The sequence below is a fragment of the Ictalurus punctatus genome, chromosome 16 (genome assembly GCF_001660625.3).
Source record: "Ictalurus punctatus breed USDA103 chromosome 16, Coco_2.0, whole genome shotgun sequence".
In the NCBI taxonomy this organism is placed as follows: Eukaryota; Metazoa; Chordata; class Actinopteri; order Siluriformes; family Ictaluridae; genus Ictalurus; species Ictalurus punctatus.
Window position 1 is genome coordinate 22,465,583 of NC_030431.2, and position 20,737 is coordinate 22,486,319.

General features: G+C 38.7%; 1 protein-coding gene across 2 annotated transcripts in view; it reads left to right on the top strand.

The window, feature by feature from the left end:
• gfra2b (GDNF family receptor alpha 2b) overlaps positions 1–20,737 on the top strand; it is a 93,071-nt gene that overhangs the window by 1,824 nt on the left and 70,510 nt on the right. For both annotated transcript variants that reach the window (XM_017488386.3, XM_017488387.3), the window contains exon 2: positions 2,210–2,494. In XM_017488386.3, the coding sequence (XP_017343875.1) occupies positions 2,210–2,494 (285 nt within the window). The remainder of the gene's footprint in view (positions 1–2,209; positions 2,495–20,737) is intronic.

Below are 20,737 nucleotides of genomic sequence, written 5' to 3' on the forward strand. Positions count from 1 at the left end.
TTAAATTTAGAGAAATTCCAGTGTCGGCTAACAATAATTTACATTTTGCAAATTAAAAAACAAATAATAGTCACATAAACAGCTACTTATGTCCCAACAATGCGTTGAAAATGTCATACCATGCATTTCTGTTTGCTTTTAAAGAAGTTTCTTAACATTTAAAAAAAAAATACATTTTATAGCTTTATACAAATTCATATATATATATATATATATATATATATATATATATATATATATATATATATATATATATATATATTCAGTTGCCGACTGTAGTCAGTCATGTGCTATTTGGCTAAACAATGCCCCCAAAAAGTCTTCCAAAAGAACTAGCATGTTTTGTTGTTGTTGAGATTTAATTACACATGCCATGCCAACTTTTGTGTGTTATCTAGGATTTAGCTAAGTAATGATCTAAACAGAAAACCCTGTAAAAATTGTAATGCTCAACATAAAATCGGTGACCAAAGCCATTCAGAAAACAAAGGCAATGTACAGTAGCTAGCATGCCGTCGATAGCTAATATAGCTAAACCATCATGCCTTGGCAGCAAAACAAAAAACCTTTCAGGGGAAAATAACTTAAATAACTAAGTACACTAAGGTTTATAAAATATTTATATGGATTTAAATTTTATTCAAATTTAGTAAGCGACAGTATCTGGCCTGTAATAGGAGTTGTTATGCTAATGTTAATTTAAACTTATCAAATAATCAATTGTCACTTATTAGCTACTATCTTGCTTAATTCTCTGTTGTAAATTCCACGTTTCATGACATCTTAATTAAGCGTTCATTTGCTGACTTATATTTGTAAGTATTTTTGATTAAAACTACTCAGAAAAGAAAATAAGTTAGCAAACAGCAGTGTCTGGTTAGCAGACTGATAGGAACTGTTTGGCTAGTGTTAATATACAGTCTGCAAATTGTCAGTGGTTCATATTAGCTGATTTTTAGCTGGCTTTATTCTCAATCATATTTTTACAAGCCCTTTTTTATTATTTCATTTTTTTAAATTAGCTTCATAGTTGTTGGGCCATTGAGCAAGACCTTTAACCTGTCACCTGCTCAGTTTTAAGTCATGTTAGATAAAAGCAACAGCGACATGAGTAAAATATAGAATGTCGAAACAGTGGTAGCTGAATGGTGAACTAATCAGAAAGTCAGGTGTTCAAATACCAGTACTGCCAAGCTGGCACTTGAACAAGACACTTAACCATAAACTGTTCAGTTGTATCTTGTCTCAGTTGTAAGTTGCTTTGGATAAATGTGTCAACCAAATGAAGTGAATATAAAAGGAATCTGGGTAATTCTGCCATTACTCAGTACTTTCCCATACATGGCAAATCCCCAGTGTTCAGTTAGCTCTTCAATATTAGCATTGAAACAGTGTTGAGTAGACAGCTACATGGTTGAACTGACAATGCTGAATAAACACCCACAGTGAACCCTGTTATTTCAGCACAGGGATTTAGCTGGGTCGAGAAATGTCCACAGTGCTGAAAAGATGAGGAAATTACAGTCACAATCCCAGGACACACTTCAAATCTACTTCTGCACAAATTGCAGTCATTAACAAAATGTGAAACTAGCTATATTTCATTTTTCAATTAGTTTATATAGCGCTTTTAACAACAGTCATTGTCACAAAGCAGCTTCACAGTAATCCGTCTCCAGACTGCTAATGAGTGAGGCGAGGAAACACCCTGAGAGTGACAAAAGTTTAGAGGAATTGAGACTTAGAAAGGGGAAGGCATGCAAAAGTACATCATCAGCGATGTAATGAATTAATTTGTATGAGTACATCTAACAGAAACATTCCATTTCAGTCAATATTCAAATAGTTTTTTCCCAATAATTCAAGAAAAAAATATGTAAAATAAAATATAAACATTTCTATTGCTAAGTAACATACTGTTTTGATACAGTGTAGTGTATGTAGAGAAAGAGGCAGAGCCAAGGGTGACCGGTATATATGAGCTAAAAGGGCAAGTCTCCCTGACCATATTAAGAGGAAAAAATGGGGATCCATTTCATAGTGGGCTGTCATTTCCATTTTGCGTTTGATTCAACATGTTACTGCCTTACAATCCTCCGTCAAGTACACATAGTATATTGTTAGGATGTAATGCATAATGACTGGTTTCAGCCAATAAGAACAGAGTGGAAGTGGAGACTGATTGGATGTCTTGCCTATCTCTTCCCAGATGAGGTGGTTGCTTTGGAGAATGGTGAATGGACAGCCCCCATGGACTGTTTACGGGCGAGCGAGATGTGTAACCAGAACGCTCAGTGCAGCTCACGTTTCCGTATCATGCGCCAGTGCCTGGTGGGCCGAGACCGCAGTGCCATGCTGGAGAATAAGGAGTGCCAGGCGGCGCTGGAGGTCCTGCAGGACAGCCCACTGCACCACTGCCACTGCAAGAGGGGCATGAAGAAGGAGCTGCAGTGCCTGCAGAGCTACTGGACCATCCACATGAGCCTCAACGAAGGTAAACATCAACGTTTTGGTCATGTGCTGATAATATCCACACAATATACCGTGATATTCCTGATCTTCTTATTGTGGACACTTCAACGTAATCTGTGTTTGATTCAGAAAGCCACGAATTTCCAGCAAAGTTTGTGCTGCTGTTTACTTCCAAGGCCCTTTATTATAAAGTCCTCACAATTGTCACACAATTTTCCCCTTGCATCTGGGTTTCCATGGCAACAAGTTCCACATGCTCATGTTTTGCAACATTTCACAGGTACAACAGGGTATAAGTGGACAAACTAATCAAGAACTAATCCAAAACAGGTGCACGCTATCAGGTAATATGGCAATGACAAGACAAAGGGCGGAGACAGGACCAAAACAGAAACAAATGCAGACATAAGCACATGACACATGCTGTCACGGGAACCACATCATGAAGGAGGAATCCATGACAGCTATAGGTAATCCCATTATTGTTCTCACCAGATCAGAGTTTGACGTTTTGGTGAACGTGGTAGATCAAACAAATGCTTCCACTGTGGAAAAAGCATGGTGTCTTAGTGGTAGCACGTTTGCCTCGCACCTCTGTGGTTAGAGGTTCGAATTCTTCCTCTGCCCTGCGTGCATAGAGTTTGCATGTTCTCCCCTTGTTTTGGCGAGCTTCCTCAGGGTACTCCGGTTTCCTCCCCCAGTCCAAATACATGCATTGTACACATTGTAGGATGATTGGCAATTCCAAATTGTCCGTAGTGTATGAATGAGTGTCATTGTGCACCAATGGGTTGGCACCCCGTCTAGAGTGTCCCCTGCCATGTGCCTGAATTCCCTGGGATAGTCTCCAGACTCGCCCATGACCCTGTATAGGATAAACTTTTTGGAAAATGGATGGATGGATAGATAACATAATGCGACGCCACAGCTTATGTAGGCAGCTTATGCAGCTAGCGACTTCCAATGTCTCTTACGTACAATAATTAGCGAACAGTAGACTGGTTGTTTTCTAGTATCTCATATTAGTTTAGGATAGTTTAACCGATTAGTTTAACTGATAAACTAGTGAGCACTAATGAATAAACAAATGTGCAGTGAGTTAAACAACGTATAATAGAATAAATAGTGTCTCAAATGCGATGCCTGCCAAGGTCCTATTTTGGTTAAAATGCTACCCAGGAAGATGTCTTCTAGAATGGAGTGTGACTTTAGTACAGTATCACGAGGTTGGGTGATTCTCATGATATAAAAGCATAATATTGGAACATGTCTCGTCAGGATTCTACATTCAAAGGGACACTGCTTTATCTGTAATGCTATTTAGCTATTTCTGCTGACGTAGGCTCATGACTCTGAGATTCTGTTTAAAAAGTAACTCACGCTGTGTAATGTGTTCTATATTAGACTTGTGGAAACAAACAGACAGCTGAATGAACTTCCACTAACAGCACTGCAGTGAGTCAGGAGTTTTTTGTAAGTACTTTGGACATTTAGAGAGCTGTTGAGTTATTTAGAGGCTGTAAAATGAGTGCGTAGCCATCCTACTGTCAGTGTTACTGTGAGGTCCAGACTGAAATAGTTTAGTGTTTTAATACTGTAGTTTTTAGATAGATGTTTTTATTTTTATTTGTTATTTGTACTACGTACAGGGCTAGGGCAGCCTAAACATTATTGTAGGAGAGTAAGTTTTAATCTCTGAACTTCCACATATCTGTTGTTGGACTCTCGAGTAATATTTATAGAAGACTGCACTGCAAAAAAATGCCTTTGTTGAAACAAGCAAGACACACTTAAATCTAGTTAAAGTGTACTAAAATCAAGCAAATAGGGTAAGCAAAACTCACTTGGTAAGAATTCTTGAAAATAGCGTAAATATCTAGTCACTAAAAATACTATTGTATCTTAAAACTTGACAAAAATGTCAAGCAAGTTGTGCTTATTACAAGCAATGAAAACTCAGTTATTCAAGATAGACTTAAAATGAGGATTTTTGTCTCATGATTGAGCTGAATTTAAGAATTTATCCCGTAATCTAAGATTAATAATTAACAAAAAAAAAAAAAGAAAAGAAAGAAAAGAAAAGAAGCTTGCAATAAGACACAACTTCTTCAAATAAAACATAATAAAATAAGTGACTCTATTTTAAATTAAGGCACCAGAAGCATTGTTATTTTTTAAATTTTGATTGAATCAGGGAAAAACTATGCAACATAGTGTCAGGGATTGTAGAAGGTGGCAGATGCAAGTGCAGATTTTTATTGAATAAAATGCAAAGCAAACAACCAAAACTCTGAAAACAAGAACCATAACCATAAAAATGGACACCAGGCAAAAACATGAAGACTATAGTTGTGTCCCAAATGACGTACTATACACTATACACTTATACTATGTACTATACACTCTGCCGTCTAGCGTATGAATTTTAGAATGTACTATCGTCTCAAATGGCACACTTTTGGAAGTATATGCTGTTTCCCGGTCGAGGGCGATTTACATCAGACACACATAATGCAATAGCACTAGCATTAGCAAAATAGCCAAACGGATAACAAAAATTAATTGGTACATTTTACTGTTTTTGTTAGTTTCCTTTTATGCCAGACAAGACCTCAGTCATCATCAGACAGACGCGTAATCGTCTCCGCAGGCGAATTTTGCTTGCACAATTTTGCTTGCACAAATCAACGTAGTAAGTTGTGGTTGTGGCTATGGCTGCTGGCAATATAAACATCTTTTTTCTGTCCATCATTCCACACTTGGTTTTTTCGGTTGAATGAGTGCATCATCCGGGATCTTGAAGTGCACTTTGTTTTTTGGGGTTTTTCAGTGTGAGCACACTAATCACACCATCGATACTACAAAACGGCATAAAACAGTGCAGAAGCGTGCAATTTGGGACACATTATATGAGAGCAGCTGGAGGACAACAACAAAAGCCTGATAATTAGGTGCTGAAAAACTAGAACTTCTATAGAGGTGCTTATTAGGGGTAACACAGAACAGGTGTGAGTGATCAGTGGGACATGTGACATGGTCATGTGACATGGCGGGGCTGACGGGTAATGTAGTTCAGTGTGGATTTCAGCATAACCATGACACATAGCTGCTTCATTGAAAAATTTAAGTGTGCAAATGATCTTAGTTTAAAATAAGGAAAACCATCTTATTCCTCTGCTGGTGTATTATACACACCATTGTTGTTACTTGTTACTGGTTAAATCTTGCTCACTGTTAGCTGGAATATCATGTTAAGACAAAGTTAGATATATTTTCATAAAATGAGATTACTTTTCTAATGAAAAACATGCCTGACAAGATTATTTATCTTTTTATACAAAAAATAAGACTCATTTCCCAGAAACAAGGCTTTTATTTTATTTTATTTTATTTTTTTACTTTTTTGCAGTGTGATTACTATGATAGAATCATGGAAAGGATCAAAGACATCCAGATGATCCACATGACCTTCACCTTTGAAGCAGAGTTACTTCTACCGCCCTGAAGTTGATTATTTTCCTATAACGGCACACCCCAAATTGTTTTATTCCTCTTATACCATAGCAATTTTCCAGCGCTAACAATTCATTTATAAAAGAATGACATATCATACTTTTTTTATCCATTTATGGTTACATTTAATGTTGCTACATGAAGCAAGTTAAGTCACTTACATTATAGCAGCTATAAATATCAGATTATTTTCACCCTCTTGAGGTTCATGAGACGAAAACAGCAGTGTGTAATGTCACAGAGAAACTGCAAAGCTCATCCTGCTGAAGACCTTTCCGTGTCGGACCGTTACAAAGCACTGACACTGGAGACTCCTTCCACGAATAAATATTTCCTTACAGAAAATGTATAGCATTTGCTACAATAGAAGGGATGATGTATTTGAACGGGCGCATTAATAAAAGCAGAGTTGTCAAAGCTGCTGTTATAGAAGATTAATCAGCACCTTCTGACCAATCATAATCAAGAGTTCACCAGTGCTGTAACACATTTTAAGACGGTTCAGTTCAAATGTACAGATAAAAGTCACCTTGTCCATTATTCCAATTCCAATGTGACCAGCTACACCAAGCAATGCCAGTGATGTGGATTTCTGAATGCTGGCTTGACCGTGGAAGCAGACTAACAAAAACACTAACAAAAAATAACAAATTCAAGTGTGTAAAGACGAGCTGCCAGTACAGTGCAATACAGACAGGTATGCCAGATATTATCTAAAAAGGAAGGTCTTTAGAAGTTTATGGAAGGCATGAAGATAATAAGCCGTTGAGATTGGAGACGTCTCTTTAGATGCTTTATCGACCGTTCGGATATCGAGGAGCAAGGACACCGAAGCAGCAAGATCTCAACTTACAAGCATACTCAGATCTCAGTGCCCTGTTGTTGAAAACCAGTGGTGATGCGTGGTTCCATACAAAGGTACATAGATGATGTGATACAAAGAGCTGTAAATATGCCATCTGTATTTAATTCCAGTGGAGTGATTTCAATAGGAACTTCACATGACAGAACTTATGGAGGTTACTGGATATGAAGGAAGACTAGATAGGTATGTACAGTGGAGTTTTCTGTTTTCTGAGGAACACACAAATTGGCTGAAAAGATGCAGTGGATAAAATGAAAACAAGACATGAAGTGCATTGTCTGTGTGTGTGTGTGTGTGTGTGTGTGTGTGTGTGTGTGTGTGTGTGTGTGTGTGTGTGTAGGAAAGAGACAGAAAGAGGAGAGGCCAAAGGGAGAAGATTGACCCTGCATTCATATGGCAGAGATATTTTACACTGGCCAAAGTGCAAACCCTTTTTTTCCCCAGGAGTGTACAGTATGTGCACTTTTTCGTGTTCCGATTAGGGACGTACCAGAATGCAAATGATTTACATTATTTAAAATAAACAAAAAGCGTTTTCTATACAAATCCAAATACTCATCCGAATACGAGGCGCGTTGTTCCTGCCAGAAGGGAACCCCGCTTGTAATACACTCCGAGCATTTGGAGTGCAGCTGAATTATTTGGTGTACACTCAGTGTGTTTGAATATGCAGTGCATGAAAATTAAGATGTACTTGCTTCCTTTTGCATACCGTGCGGCAGGCCTGCTAAGGTAAAATGCGTGCCCACACGCATACACACACACACACACACACACACACACAGACGCACACACAAACATGAACAGACATACAGAGCTCCCTTTCATCATAGCATGTGTGTATACAGATAAGGCTGTAGGATTAGGAACAAGCTGAATACTCTAAGTGACCCAATGATTAAGCCTGACGACTCATAAAACCGTACTGCTTTTGTTCGCTGTTCTCGCAAACTCATCGAATTTATTTAAACATCATGATTTCGGAGGAAACTGTAATCTGATTGCCACTGTAACCAATTTGCAGAAACTGTGATCTGATTGGGTACAGTGGCATTTTTGCAGAAACTGTGAAATGATTGGTTACCATGTCAATTTGCAGAGACTGTGAGCTGATTGGTGACATTTTGAGCAGAAACTGATCTGATTGGTAACATTTTGGGCAGAAACTGATCTGATTGTTAACATTTTGGGCAGAAACTGATCTGATTGTTAACATTTTGGGCAGAAACTGTGATCTGATTGGTGACATTTTGGGCAGAAACTGTGATCTGATTGTTAACATTTTGGGCAGAAACTGTGATCTGATTGGTGACATTTTGGGCAGAAACTGTGATCTGATTGTTAACATTTTGGGCAGAAACTGTGATCTGATTGGTGACATTTTGGGCAGAAACTGTGATCTGATTGGTAACATTTTGGGCAGAAACTGTGATCTGATTGGTGACATTTTGGGCAGAAACTGTGATCTGATTGGTAACATTTTGGGCAGAAACTGTGATCTGATTGGTAACATTTTGGGCAGAAACTGTGATCTGATTGGTGACATTTTGGGCAGAAACTGTGATCTGATTGGTAACATTTTGGGCAGAAACTGTGATCTGATTGGTAACATTTTGGGCAGAAACTGTGATCTGATTGGATATAGTGGCAATTTGCAGAAACTGGTAACTGGTAAGAAAACAGCTAATAACTAAAAGGATAGCCAAAGATTATGGTGGTATCATGGGTTACGTTTGTTGTTATATTTGTTGTGAGTCAAATCCAGCTGTCAAAATGATCAGCATGCACATCAGTAATTCTGACACATGCCAAATCCTTACACATGCATGTTAGTATAAAATGGCTAGAGTTGGTTTATGTTTATTTGATGCTATGAAGTGAGTTTCATTAGGAGAAGCCCAGTGGGATGTTTACTTAAAGGTCTTCCATGTACACTCTAATAACCTGCTGCTTATTTCAGCAGCATCTGGCTTTCTCTGTGTCTCTGGGCACACAATGGCTTCTGTGCTAGTGCTTTTTTTTTTTCCTTTCCAATCCACCGAACGGTTGGACTCCTATTTTGGGCTGAAGCGGCATCAGCACAGCCTGTCATTAAGATGTTTTCCCAGTGACCCTTTTGTTCTCGATTCTACCATTCTGTCGAGCCGAAAAGCAAGAGGCTTGTGAAAAATACAGGGCACTCTCGAGTGGACCGAACAGCGATGATTACAGCACCACAGAACTCAATCAAATCGACCAAGAGAACACAAAATGCACAATCCAAAACTTTAGGAGGCTCATGCACAGACACGCTCGATGTGGATACACTCAAAACATGGTTATCTTCAAGCCATTCTGTCTGACTGAAGGCATGCTGTTTTACTGCTGCTAAAGAAATGCACAAATTGACCAAAAAGGTGCGATGGACACAGAAAGAGGGGCAAAATGAAAGCAGAAATGAAGTGTTTGTCTGAAAACGACAGACCGAGGAGAGGCCAGAAGAAATGTTTGACCCTGCATTCACATGGAAGGGATGTTTTTACTTCACGTTGACCAAATCGTGTTACGCTGGCTACCACTAGGTCCTAGTTATTAGCGGTAAAAGCGGAATTTTTGCTCTCTTAGTGTCTATGTAGATTCCTACAAGGGTGTTTCCTAAATATTGGGAAAACCCTTCACATGGAGGAATTTGGACATTTTCTATTGAAAACGACAGACATTTATGAGCTGAACTACACTTTATGGCCAAAGGTTTGTGAACACCTGACCATCAAAGACATATCTGGTTCTTCCCCAAACTGTTGCTACAGAATTGTCTAGAATGTCTTTGCTGTAGCTTTACAATTTCCCATCACTGGACCTAAGAGGCGCAAACCTGTTCCAGCATGACAATGCCCCTGTGCACAAAGCAAGCTCCATGAAGTCATAGTTTACCAAGGTTGGTTAAGGTGGAAGAACTCGAGTGTCCTGCTCAGAGCCCTGACCTCAACCCAAGTGAATACATTTTGGGATGAATTGCACGCCATTCCTCCTCATCCAACATCAGTTCCTGACCTCACTAATGCTCTTGTGGCTGAATGAACACAAATCCCCACAGTCATGCTCCAAAATCTGCTGGAAAGCCTTTTCAAAAGTGTGGAGGGTATTATAACGGCAAAAGGGGGACTAAATCCGGAATCGGATGTTCAACAAGCACATGAGTGTGTAATGGTCAGGTGTCCACAAACATTTGGCAATATAGTGTAACTTTTAAGGCTGCATGCATCTCAAACAGAAGTAAAGTTCTGATCACATTTGAAACTCTGTTTACCCTGAAAAGTGAAAAGGGAGAATTTTGAATGATAAAAGATTTCATTTTGTCTGCCCTTTAGGAGCATCATGAATATTTTAACAGCTAATATCTGATTACAAAGCGAATTGATTAGGTGTATGTTTGTTTTGGTGTGCCAGGTAGCTATACAGGAACTTGATCAATGTCTGATATTCACTGTGGGAGGAAATAACACTTAGCTAACAAGGTTTTCCACAGAGTCTCTTAGACTGGCTCTTGTTCACAGCATGACCTTTGCAGGAAGATAGCTTAAAAAGCAAATAAATATATTTTGGTTATTTTGGTCAAATATATAAATTTACAGTTATGGCATTTGGCAGAAGCCCTTATCAAGAGCGACTTACATTGCACTCATTTATACAAATGAGCAGAGGGTTAAGGGCCTTGCTCAAGGGCCCGGCAGTGGCAGCTTGGCAGTCCCGACCTTCCGATCAGAATCTTAACTACTTGAGTTACTACTTATTTATGGGTTCTTAAATAATGCACACTCAATGTACATTATTTAAGCAGGGGAAAAATATATATTTAAAAATATTTTAGATATTTTTTTGCCAGATTTCCGTCACGGTGATTGTGATCGGCTGGCTTTTCCCAGACTGCCACAGCAAATGCATTTGAGACGATAAAATGCATAATAATTTTAACCTTCATATTAATAAGATGTCTGGTAGGAGATCATTTCACAGTTGAACAGTTAGGAAAATGAAGCATCTGAAGTCCCATTGTCCGTTACTCTTTATTTCTCAATTGCGTTAAGTTACATAAACACACCTCACCTTTATCGTATCACCTAGCCCCGCCCATTTCCTGCCGTCTGCACTGGTTCTGTCCCGCCTCTTTGTTGCTGTAAATTGCTGCAACTCTCCTGGCGACATCACGTTGCTGCAAGTGTGAGCGCTGAGTCTGAGGAGAAAAAGAAAGAAACAGACTGGAATCTGAAAAAAAAATGGATGAGTGCAAAAAAACGGAGCTTGAATGTGTGAGAGGAAATGGACTGAAAGAGATTAAGGGAGATTAAATGGCATGGGAAGAGACCGAGAGTGAGCCAGAGGGAAAAAATGGTTATATTTGACAGATTGAAAGAAAGGGATTGAGAGAGAGAGAGAGAGAGAAAGAAAGATTAGAGAGGAGGGTGAGCAATAGAAAGGAAATGATAAGAATTTTTAATATAATTTTAATCTGATTATTATTGTTGTTGTTATTATTATTGTTACATTTATTATCATTGTTGTTATTATTTTTTATTATTCTTTCTTATCTGTATTCATACTTTGGCAATATTGTATGTAAACAATCATGACAAAGTACTTTGAAATTGATTTGAGAGAGAGAGAGCGAGAGAGAGAGAGAGAGAGACAGAGAGAGATATTAGAGGAGGGTGAGCAGTAGATTAGGGAAGAAAGGGAAAATGATAAGAGTTATTTTTTTATTATCCTTTCTTATCTGTATTGATGCTTTGTCAATATTTTATGTAAACAATCATGACAATAAAGTACTTCGAAATTGAAATTGAATTGAGAGAGAGACAGAGAGAGAGAGAGAAAGAGAGAGAAATATTAGAGGAGGGTGAGCAATAGATAAGGGAAGAAAGGGAAATGATAATGATAGAGAGAGAGAGAGATGGGGGGATTTTAAAACATGAGTCACAAAAGGGTAAAACGAGTATTTTTCATATAAACATGTTCTCAATGGTCTCCATTTAATGGGCAAAAATAAAGAACCGTTTTCATTTTATTTGCTCAGAAATTAAACAGACACCAATATTTTAGTTGCATAGCTTCGCTGATGTGAAACCTCAGAAAGAGCAGCATACATATAAAAACAAATAAACAAAAAAACTAGAACATTATAAATATTAATCTCAGTTCTAAATCAGTGACACTGGAATAAGGTTGGCATATAACCATAACACTGAGAACTCTATAGTTTTACTTAGTAAAAAAAATTACAGTATACAGTGCATGGGAATGTTTTTAAGCCACCTTAAGCTTGTTCTAAAATAAATGATCTTGCACTCCACAAAAACTAAAAATTATTTCAAAAATAATTTACACTTCAAGAAATCCTGATTGCACTAGTATGCAAATCACAACTGCCCCAACTCTGCATGCCCCGCCCCTTCAGCTGAGAAACTGGAATTTGATTGGATGTTATATTTGATGGTGCAATATTACTTTAATCTTACGTGTCTAATGGTGCGTTCAAGTCATATCGGAAAGATCGTATTTACGAGCCACAAAGTCGTGATTACGAGTGGGAAAACTCTGGATTTTCAAGTTGGGGGCGTGTCAGTAAGAAAACACGGTGGAATCAATGGATGCGACGTCTGTAGTTGACGGTAAATTTGTTGAATTGAATGTGTACTCGTCTCAGAAGCTGATTTCAGTTATTATGTATTTATTATTTACAATAAAACGAGCTAACGGCCTGCAGAAAATACGATAGCATTGTACGATTACGATATAACACGTAACGATAACTTTTACATGTATGAATTGGCTTCATAAAAAAAATAATAATAAAAAAAAAAGCAAAACACACCTGATGCACATTCTTTGGTCTTTATTTTCTAGAAGTAGAGTTAAAGAACCTTGCTGAATTTTTTGGTAGTTGATTAAGATAAGCTAAACCGCCATCTTGGTCCGACCAAAGTGACTCGAACGCACCTGAAGTTGTAATTACAACTTCCCGACTCGTAAATACGAACGTCCAGGAGGACTTGAACGTACAGTAACCGTATCTCAGATTTCCTACTGAGATGCTCATCTTCCTGTTTCTTAAGTAAGGAATGAAACACTTTGGGATGTGCTGTTATAGGAAAATAATCAACGACGGGGTGATGCATTTCAACCCGATGACAGCACATCCGGAAGTATTATATTCCTCTTATTCACAGCAATTTGCCAGTGATTCCGATTAAAGAATGAATCGTCATACTTTTTTATCCATTTATAGTTAATGCTTTAACGTTGTGGAACGTCTGTGAAACAAGTCGGTTCCTGCTGCACGTTTCATGTTTGTGGATGCAGTTTTCCTGTAGAACATTTAAACAGGTATTATTGCTGATTTTCACTGATGCTTGATCTTAAATAACAGCACATTTTATCCAGTTATGAACAGTATCAATCAGGTCATAGTCTCAGGGATGGCCCATAGTCATCTATCCTATCTTTCAGCTCTGCCCTTTCTCTTTCTCCTCTTTTCCTGCGGCTCTCCTCATCTCTTTGCCTCCTTTTTTTTATCGCCCTCATTTTTCATTCTGTCTCTGCTCCATCTCCCTTTCTCCCCTCTCTCATCAGCTCATCAGTTTCTCGTTCCTTTGCTCATTTCTCTCATCCTCTCCTCTTCCTCCTCCATTCTACTTTCTCCCTCGTAGTCTTTCATTAATATCTCTCTCTCTCTCGCACTTGCTCACGCGCAGGCATGCTCTCTCGTTCTCTCTGCTTCAAAGTTCTGTCAGTACCGGCAGTATCTCAGTGTGATCCCTGACACACACAGAGGCATGCTGGGAGAGAAATCACCTACAGAGGCTCTGAGTTTAGAAACCCAGGGCTGGACGAGTTTCTCTGTTCACACCCGCCTGGGTGAATCCCTCCATCAAAAAGAAATAGGAAAGAGAGGATGACAGAGAAAAGGAAATTGAGCTGGAGAAGAGGAGAAACACACTGGGAGAGTAAACTGTCTCTGTAAGGAAAGTAGAGTCCAGAGACAGCAGGAAGCTGAAAGGGAGCCAAAAAAAACTATCATAGAGGAACAGGTAGAAAGACAAGGATAGAGAGGGCAGAAGTAAGAGAGAAGAGGATGAGAAAAAGTATCAAAGAAAGAAATGAGAGAGACAAGACAAAGTGGTTGGAAGAAAAGAGAAAAGATAGACCTGAAAGAATCTCCTTCGGTTAGATAACTTTTGGCAACATTAGCGCATTTTTTTTTAGCAGATGTTGAAGCATGAATTATTCTTTTTCAAATATTATCACACCTCGTTTAAATACCATCACAGGTTTATTTGAAGCACACCTTGATGTTTGAAAATGTCATCGCAACACTCATCGACAGTGAGCAGAGAAAGGCTTTAACGTTAGCCTTCACCCTCAACAAGTTGTTAGCGATGACATGCAGCTAGCTGAGTTCTATGTATTACCTTACCACTGTTGATATTTTTCACACTGCCTGTCTTAGCTGTAACACACTTTAAGAGTAATTTAGCTTCTGTGCTCTCGTTATGTTTTCACCTCTGTCACCAATTAGCCATCATGCTAACAGGGCGAACATGCACACCCAGCTCTGGGTGCTAGAAGTGTGCTAACATTTTGGAGCGTTTGAACATTGTGGCTTTAACATATTTATTAATCTGTTCAAAACTATTATTAATTTATTAAAGCTTTCTGAATTTTAATGCATCCCTAATGTCCACTTTATGCACTGATTCATCTTACGGTCATTTCGTGAGAGAATCATGAAGAACCCAAGGTACGGTGTTTATCTGGGGGAGTACGGGTTTAAAGGCAAACATTTTAATGCATGTTTATCTGACTGCAGCAGCCTGGAAGAATTTCATTCTGTCAGAGTGAACTTTTTTTTTTTTTTTTTTTTTGCCCGTATAGTTTCCTATACGTGTGTGGGCGAGCACCGAGGACAATTATGTAATTACTGAGACACACAGCGCAGCCTGCAAGCCTCGTACGTTCCTATGCAAATCCTTATTTTCAGCCATCCATGTTAATTAGGGGATTATATCGCACCCGGATACCAAGAGACACTTTTAAATGTAAAAAGTGTTTCAGGACACAGCCAGGTCTGCGTTTGAGATATTGTTCTGTAGAGAGATGGCCCTGCCCCTCACAGATTTTTAATTAAACGAGCATGCAGGTTCGGGAGAAAAGTCATTAACTAGGTTTGCATTATGAAATGAAATAATAATAAAATGAAATAAAAAAAAAAAACGAAATAATAACACGAAACCACGTGGACATCCCGACTACAGATTCATTTTGCTTCAATGTCTCGATGCAGCATGAGAAGGAGAAGTGAGCTAAATAACAGAGTTTATTATAAACTGCGATGTGACTCACTGCTTGTACTCTGCTTGTGCTCTGTTTGTAAAAGGTTCATTTATTTTATTTTTAAAAAGATTTTGTTCTTAATACCGAACATGCATGACTAATTGCATACTCCAATTATAGTTCATTAGAAACAGTGTCGTGATTAACTGTTTATTTCGGTATACACGGCTTGTTCTACAAAATGATAAATGTGCTATAGATTAAGAAAAAGCTATTTTCTTAATTGTCGGTAGACAGCGATACCAGCTAAAAACCCACCTCTTCCGTGAATACCTAACTAAGCCCTAACATGCTAACCTCCACATTATTTAAAATAAATAATCAAATAATTTACACTGGCTGTTCCACCTCTACTCTGTGCACTTTGCTTCTCTAGAACTCAATTAAAAGATCTTTTATAGTAGCACTACTTGTATTGTTCTCCGCTTGATATATTGCTTTGCTTGTATTTCCTCATTTGTAAGTCACTTTGGATAAAAGCGTCCGCTAAATGAATAAATATAAATGTAAATGTATGATAAGGGAGAGATGGCTAGTGGGTGGGAATTGAAGCTTACAACTTGTTGATAGTCTTACTTATGTGATTTCTGACACCGTATGACATTGTTATCAATATAAATGACTGAAAGTAACCATCTTGAAGCAGAAATGTTCTGATTTTTGGTTCTCGCTCAGTTTTCCAACTCAACCTGGCCTGCTTTTTCAGGGATTTTTTGTTTTCTGTCTTTTTAGAAATATATATATTTTTAGAATATAATATACATTCAATCAGACGTCCCCAAACTTTACATCTGTATCCTCCAGAAATGATAAACTATTAGAAACCCTGCTGTATAAAAAGTGCCGCCGGCCACCGTGTTTTGGCATTGTGTAATTGATTTTTTTCGGTGGAAAGCAATTTCAAAAACACACCAACCTGTTCAATCTCAAGTCGCTTTCTTGTTGTCCAATTACTGCTGACTGGTTTGCTTTCTGTCTGGAGGAGGTAGAGGGGACAGAGAAAGCACTAAAACCCACTCGGATGGTGATAATAACAGAATTGACTCATATATAAGCAGCGCCATTAAAATGTCTGAGCCTCTTTTTTGCTCTCTCTTTTATTTTTTTTTGCTGTTGTGGCAAAAATCTACCTCTCATTTGATAATTTCCACTCAGCCCAGCGCATTAAGCCTTTTTCACCCATGCAGAATCGCCTCTTTTGCATAAAACCTAAACACTGTGCATATACTATTTGGTAATTACTCATTCAAAAGGTTTCAGAAACTCAAAATGTTTTATTCAGTCAGGCCACAGTAATGGCTCTGCACTAATGGACTCTCTCTTTTTTTTTTATTTTAAAGAACACTTTACTGACAATGACAGTATTTTTCTCTGAGTGGATGAGTGCCAAGTTATAGCGCAATGTAAATACAGTTTTGAAACTCTACTGCATGAAGTGCGTTAATGACCACTCAAGCAAACCACATGAGGTAACGTATAATTGGTGGAAAGGATAAAGGCTAAAACTCTCAACATGGTGTTCGAGGTTCTCGGATTTACTTTAAGCCAGATCTGAAGCTAGTATCCATGAGCTCCACATCGCTCCACAAGCTTTAGATTGTCCAGACCTCTGCCTCGTTTCTTACCGACACTGAATCGCAACATCGTGTTACACTTGTACTACAAAATCTGCGCTGAATCTACATAAAGCAACGTATTGACATTGAAAGCCCCTAGTAATCTTGCTCGTTCTTGACCTACCTATCCTTTCATGTTATTGGATCTTCCTCTTCTCACTTGCTCACTGTCTCTTCATCAACCCTTTATAATCTCAAGCCTCGAGTCTAGGTCACAGTCACACATATTTTTTGTAAGACCTTTCACTTACATTTACCTTGGTTCTCTGTGCATTCATTCGTTCTTTGGTCAGTTGGTTTAGCCTGCTGAGGCAGGTGCACGTGACTTGAAAGATCACGTCTTGCTGTTATAGGAAAATAATCGACTTTGGGGTGGTCACAGTAACTACGCTTTTTGTCAGGCCACATCACACTACTCTGACATTGATTGTTGTCCTATAAAAGCAAAGCTTGTTATGTTTTATTACTTACTCATTTGGCAGAATGACTTCCAAAGTGACTTACCTGCTGACAGACAGACAGATTTACTGACAGACACAGTGACTGACTGACTGATATACTGATTGACTGTCACTGATTAGCAGACAGATAGATTTACTGACAGACACATTGACTAACAGACACACTGGCTGACTGACAGACACACTGACTGACAGACAGATTCACTGACAGACACATTGACTAACAGACACACTGGCTGACTGACAGCCACACTGACTGACTGACAGATATACTGACTGACTAACAGATTCACTGACTGAGAAACAGATCTACTGCCAGACACACTGACTGCCAGACACACTGACTGACAGACAGACTTCCTGACAGACACACTGACTGACTGACTGACTGACTGACTGACTGAGTTACAGATGCACTGACAGAAACAGATCTACTGACAGACACAATAACTAACAGACACATTGGCTGACTGACAGACCCACTGACTGACAGACAGATTTACTGACAGACACACTGACTAACAAACACACTGGCTGACTGACAGACACACTGACTGACAGACAGATTTACTGACAGACACATTGACTAACTAACAGACAGACAGATTTCCTGACTTACACACTGACTGACTGATTGACTGACATGCAACCTGATTGACCAAACAGAGTGACTGAGAGAAATACAGACTGACTGACACACTAATATACAGAGACAGACAGACAGACAGACATACTAACCGACTGAGAGAGTGACTGACTGAGAAACAGACCAATTGACTGAATGACATAATGAGTGATAATAGGATTTAACTTGTCCTCCAGACATTTCACAACATTAAATATAATTAGGAACAAATCAAATGTACATCTAGTTTTTACTTTTATAAATAAAAAAATGTTATCGTGGGCAAATCACTGTGCTGTAAGAGGAATCCTATATATAAAAAAATTATACACAAGTAACCTTGGTGGTCAGACTAACTCTGCTTCATGTCAGCTTGCATTATACTACCCTGTTGATGATATTTTACTATGAACGCACGTCACAAAAGTCTTTCATTTTTAAGACACTGTTAAGAAACTCTCGAAGGTTTTTTTTTTCTTCTAAGCTACCATCCAACACTCCAAAATTTCCAACAACCTCTTCTTAAACTGTTCACGCAAACGAGTCAAAGCCTCTACAACTTCCCATTCCTTCATGGTACTTCAGGCCACTCAGTGCCAAGATGACATTTTTTTTTTTTTTGCTTCGAAGAGTGATTTTTCAGAATGATCAAGCTGTCAAACCAAATCAAAAAGTGTGAGTGAGCTACAACAAATTTCTCACCTCCCAGTTGACTTACAGGCCAGTCAGAGAGTATCAAATATTTGATTTTTTATTTTTATTTTTTTTGCCCAAACTCTACACAGTCTAGCAGTGCGTGCTGGCCCACAAATCAAATTTAAACGGATTCGAACAACAGCCAGTAGAGACCGAGAGCTGGAAAAGAGAAATACAGAAAGTAGACATTGATTAAATGAAACGGCAGCCTGGAATGTGCATGTGTCACTAAGGGATGAATTGAATAGATTGCGGCTAAATTAGAAATATAAGTGCACAGATTTAACCTGAGGAAATGTACAAAATTTGGCTGGAATTGGCCATGGAGGTGCTGCAATGCTTGATTTTATGTCCCTAATGGAAATATATTTTCCGCTGGGTTTCTTAAGGAATGCTTGATGCAGGTATATAGAGAGCAGGAGACATGTAGGGCCTTTTCTATATTGGTGAACCATAATGTTGTACACTAATAATAATAATAATAAGAAGAAGAAGAAGAAGAAGAAGAAGAAGTAAAAGAATTCAATTCAACTTTATTGTCATCACACTCATAAACATAGCTATATGTAGTTTAGCTAGCCTCAGGTTTGAACATATGGAATATGTTATATGATTATATTATATAACCAGTGTTAGTGCAAATTTCATAGACAGGACACTGAACATAGTACACAGTGAAGCAGAAAAAAGGACAGTTTCATAGAATTAAAAAAAAAAAAAAAAAGATAACATTTGGCGAGAGCTTGCCGAGCTTCTCCTGCCATCTTTGATGTTCAATTAATAGCAATGTGATGCACATCGAGATGCAACATGTACAATATGATACTGTAACATGTGATATGTTGAGGCAAGACGCAAGTGTGTATCCATAAATCATTGTTACAGTGTATAGCAGGGGTCAGATAACAGGCACGCAGCAACAACAAGGGCAAATCCATACTCTTCAATCAAATAAACAGGCAGAGATGATAAAAAAAAGGCTAGAAACACAGGAAAAACAAAACCAGATAACCCGACAGTAGTAAATCACAGAGAACAAGAACATGCAGAAACAAGGCTCGGACTTAAAGACATAGAGGTGCAGTGAAACACTAGGGGTGCATCTCAGTCAGCTCCCTAGTCCCTCTTGTCACGAAATGATTTGTGATGTATACCTTTAAAATATAGGAACATGAAGGGACCTACTGAAGAAAGAACTTTCACCTTGCTGCGAGCTTGACCCTGTTTGGATCAAAATCTAATCAGTTCCTCTCCTGGTTACAGTGATATTTCCAGATGAATCCTACAAACATTCAATGACTTGTTCTTGAGATATTGTGCTAACGAGAATCTCGGATGGACACACAGACATTGATTAAATAGCATGGTGGCTAAGTGGTAAGCACGTTTGCCTCACACCTCCAGGGTTAGGGGTTCGATTCCCACCTCCGCCCTGTGTGTGTGAGTGTGCCTTGCGATGGACTGGCCCCCCGTCCAGGGTGCCCCCAGCCTTGGATAGGCTCCAGGCTCCCCCACGATCCTGTGAAGGATAAGCGGTACAGAAAACGGATGGATAGATGGATAGTATAGGATTTACTGCATGGTTTGTTCATTGGTCCATCCCTCTCCAAATCTCCAAATCTCTGTAGGTCACATAAACACCATCGAAAACATCTCATTATCAATCCACTGTGGCTCCGTCCCAAACCACACAAGCTATTCACTATATATTCCATATGTCCCCTTCTGACAGCTCTGTGTATTAATAGGTATTCTGTCGGATAGCTTGTTCGGACACTATCCGCAGGGAATTATGGGATTTCATAATAGCCCTGGATATTTTCCATTCAAAAATGACAAGACTGTGTATAACACTGAGTAGCGAACACACTACATGGGGTTTAACGTGACGTGCCTCCAAGGGCTTCTGACCTACAAGAAGAAAATGAGGAGAGCATTTTTGCAAAGATGTGGTTAATTATAAATGATGACGACTTTATTGTCAGAGGTAATTAAAATGGGAGCACAAAGACAGCATAGAAGAATAATAGGGCACTTAAGTGAAAGTCTCTGTAGGACTGGTGTATGTGTCTCATCAGCGCAGGAGAAGAATATTTAACAATCTACAAAGTAAGACCGC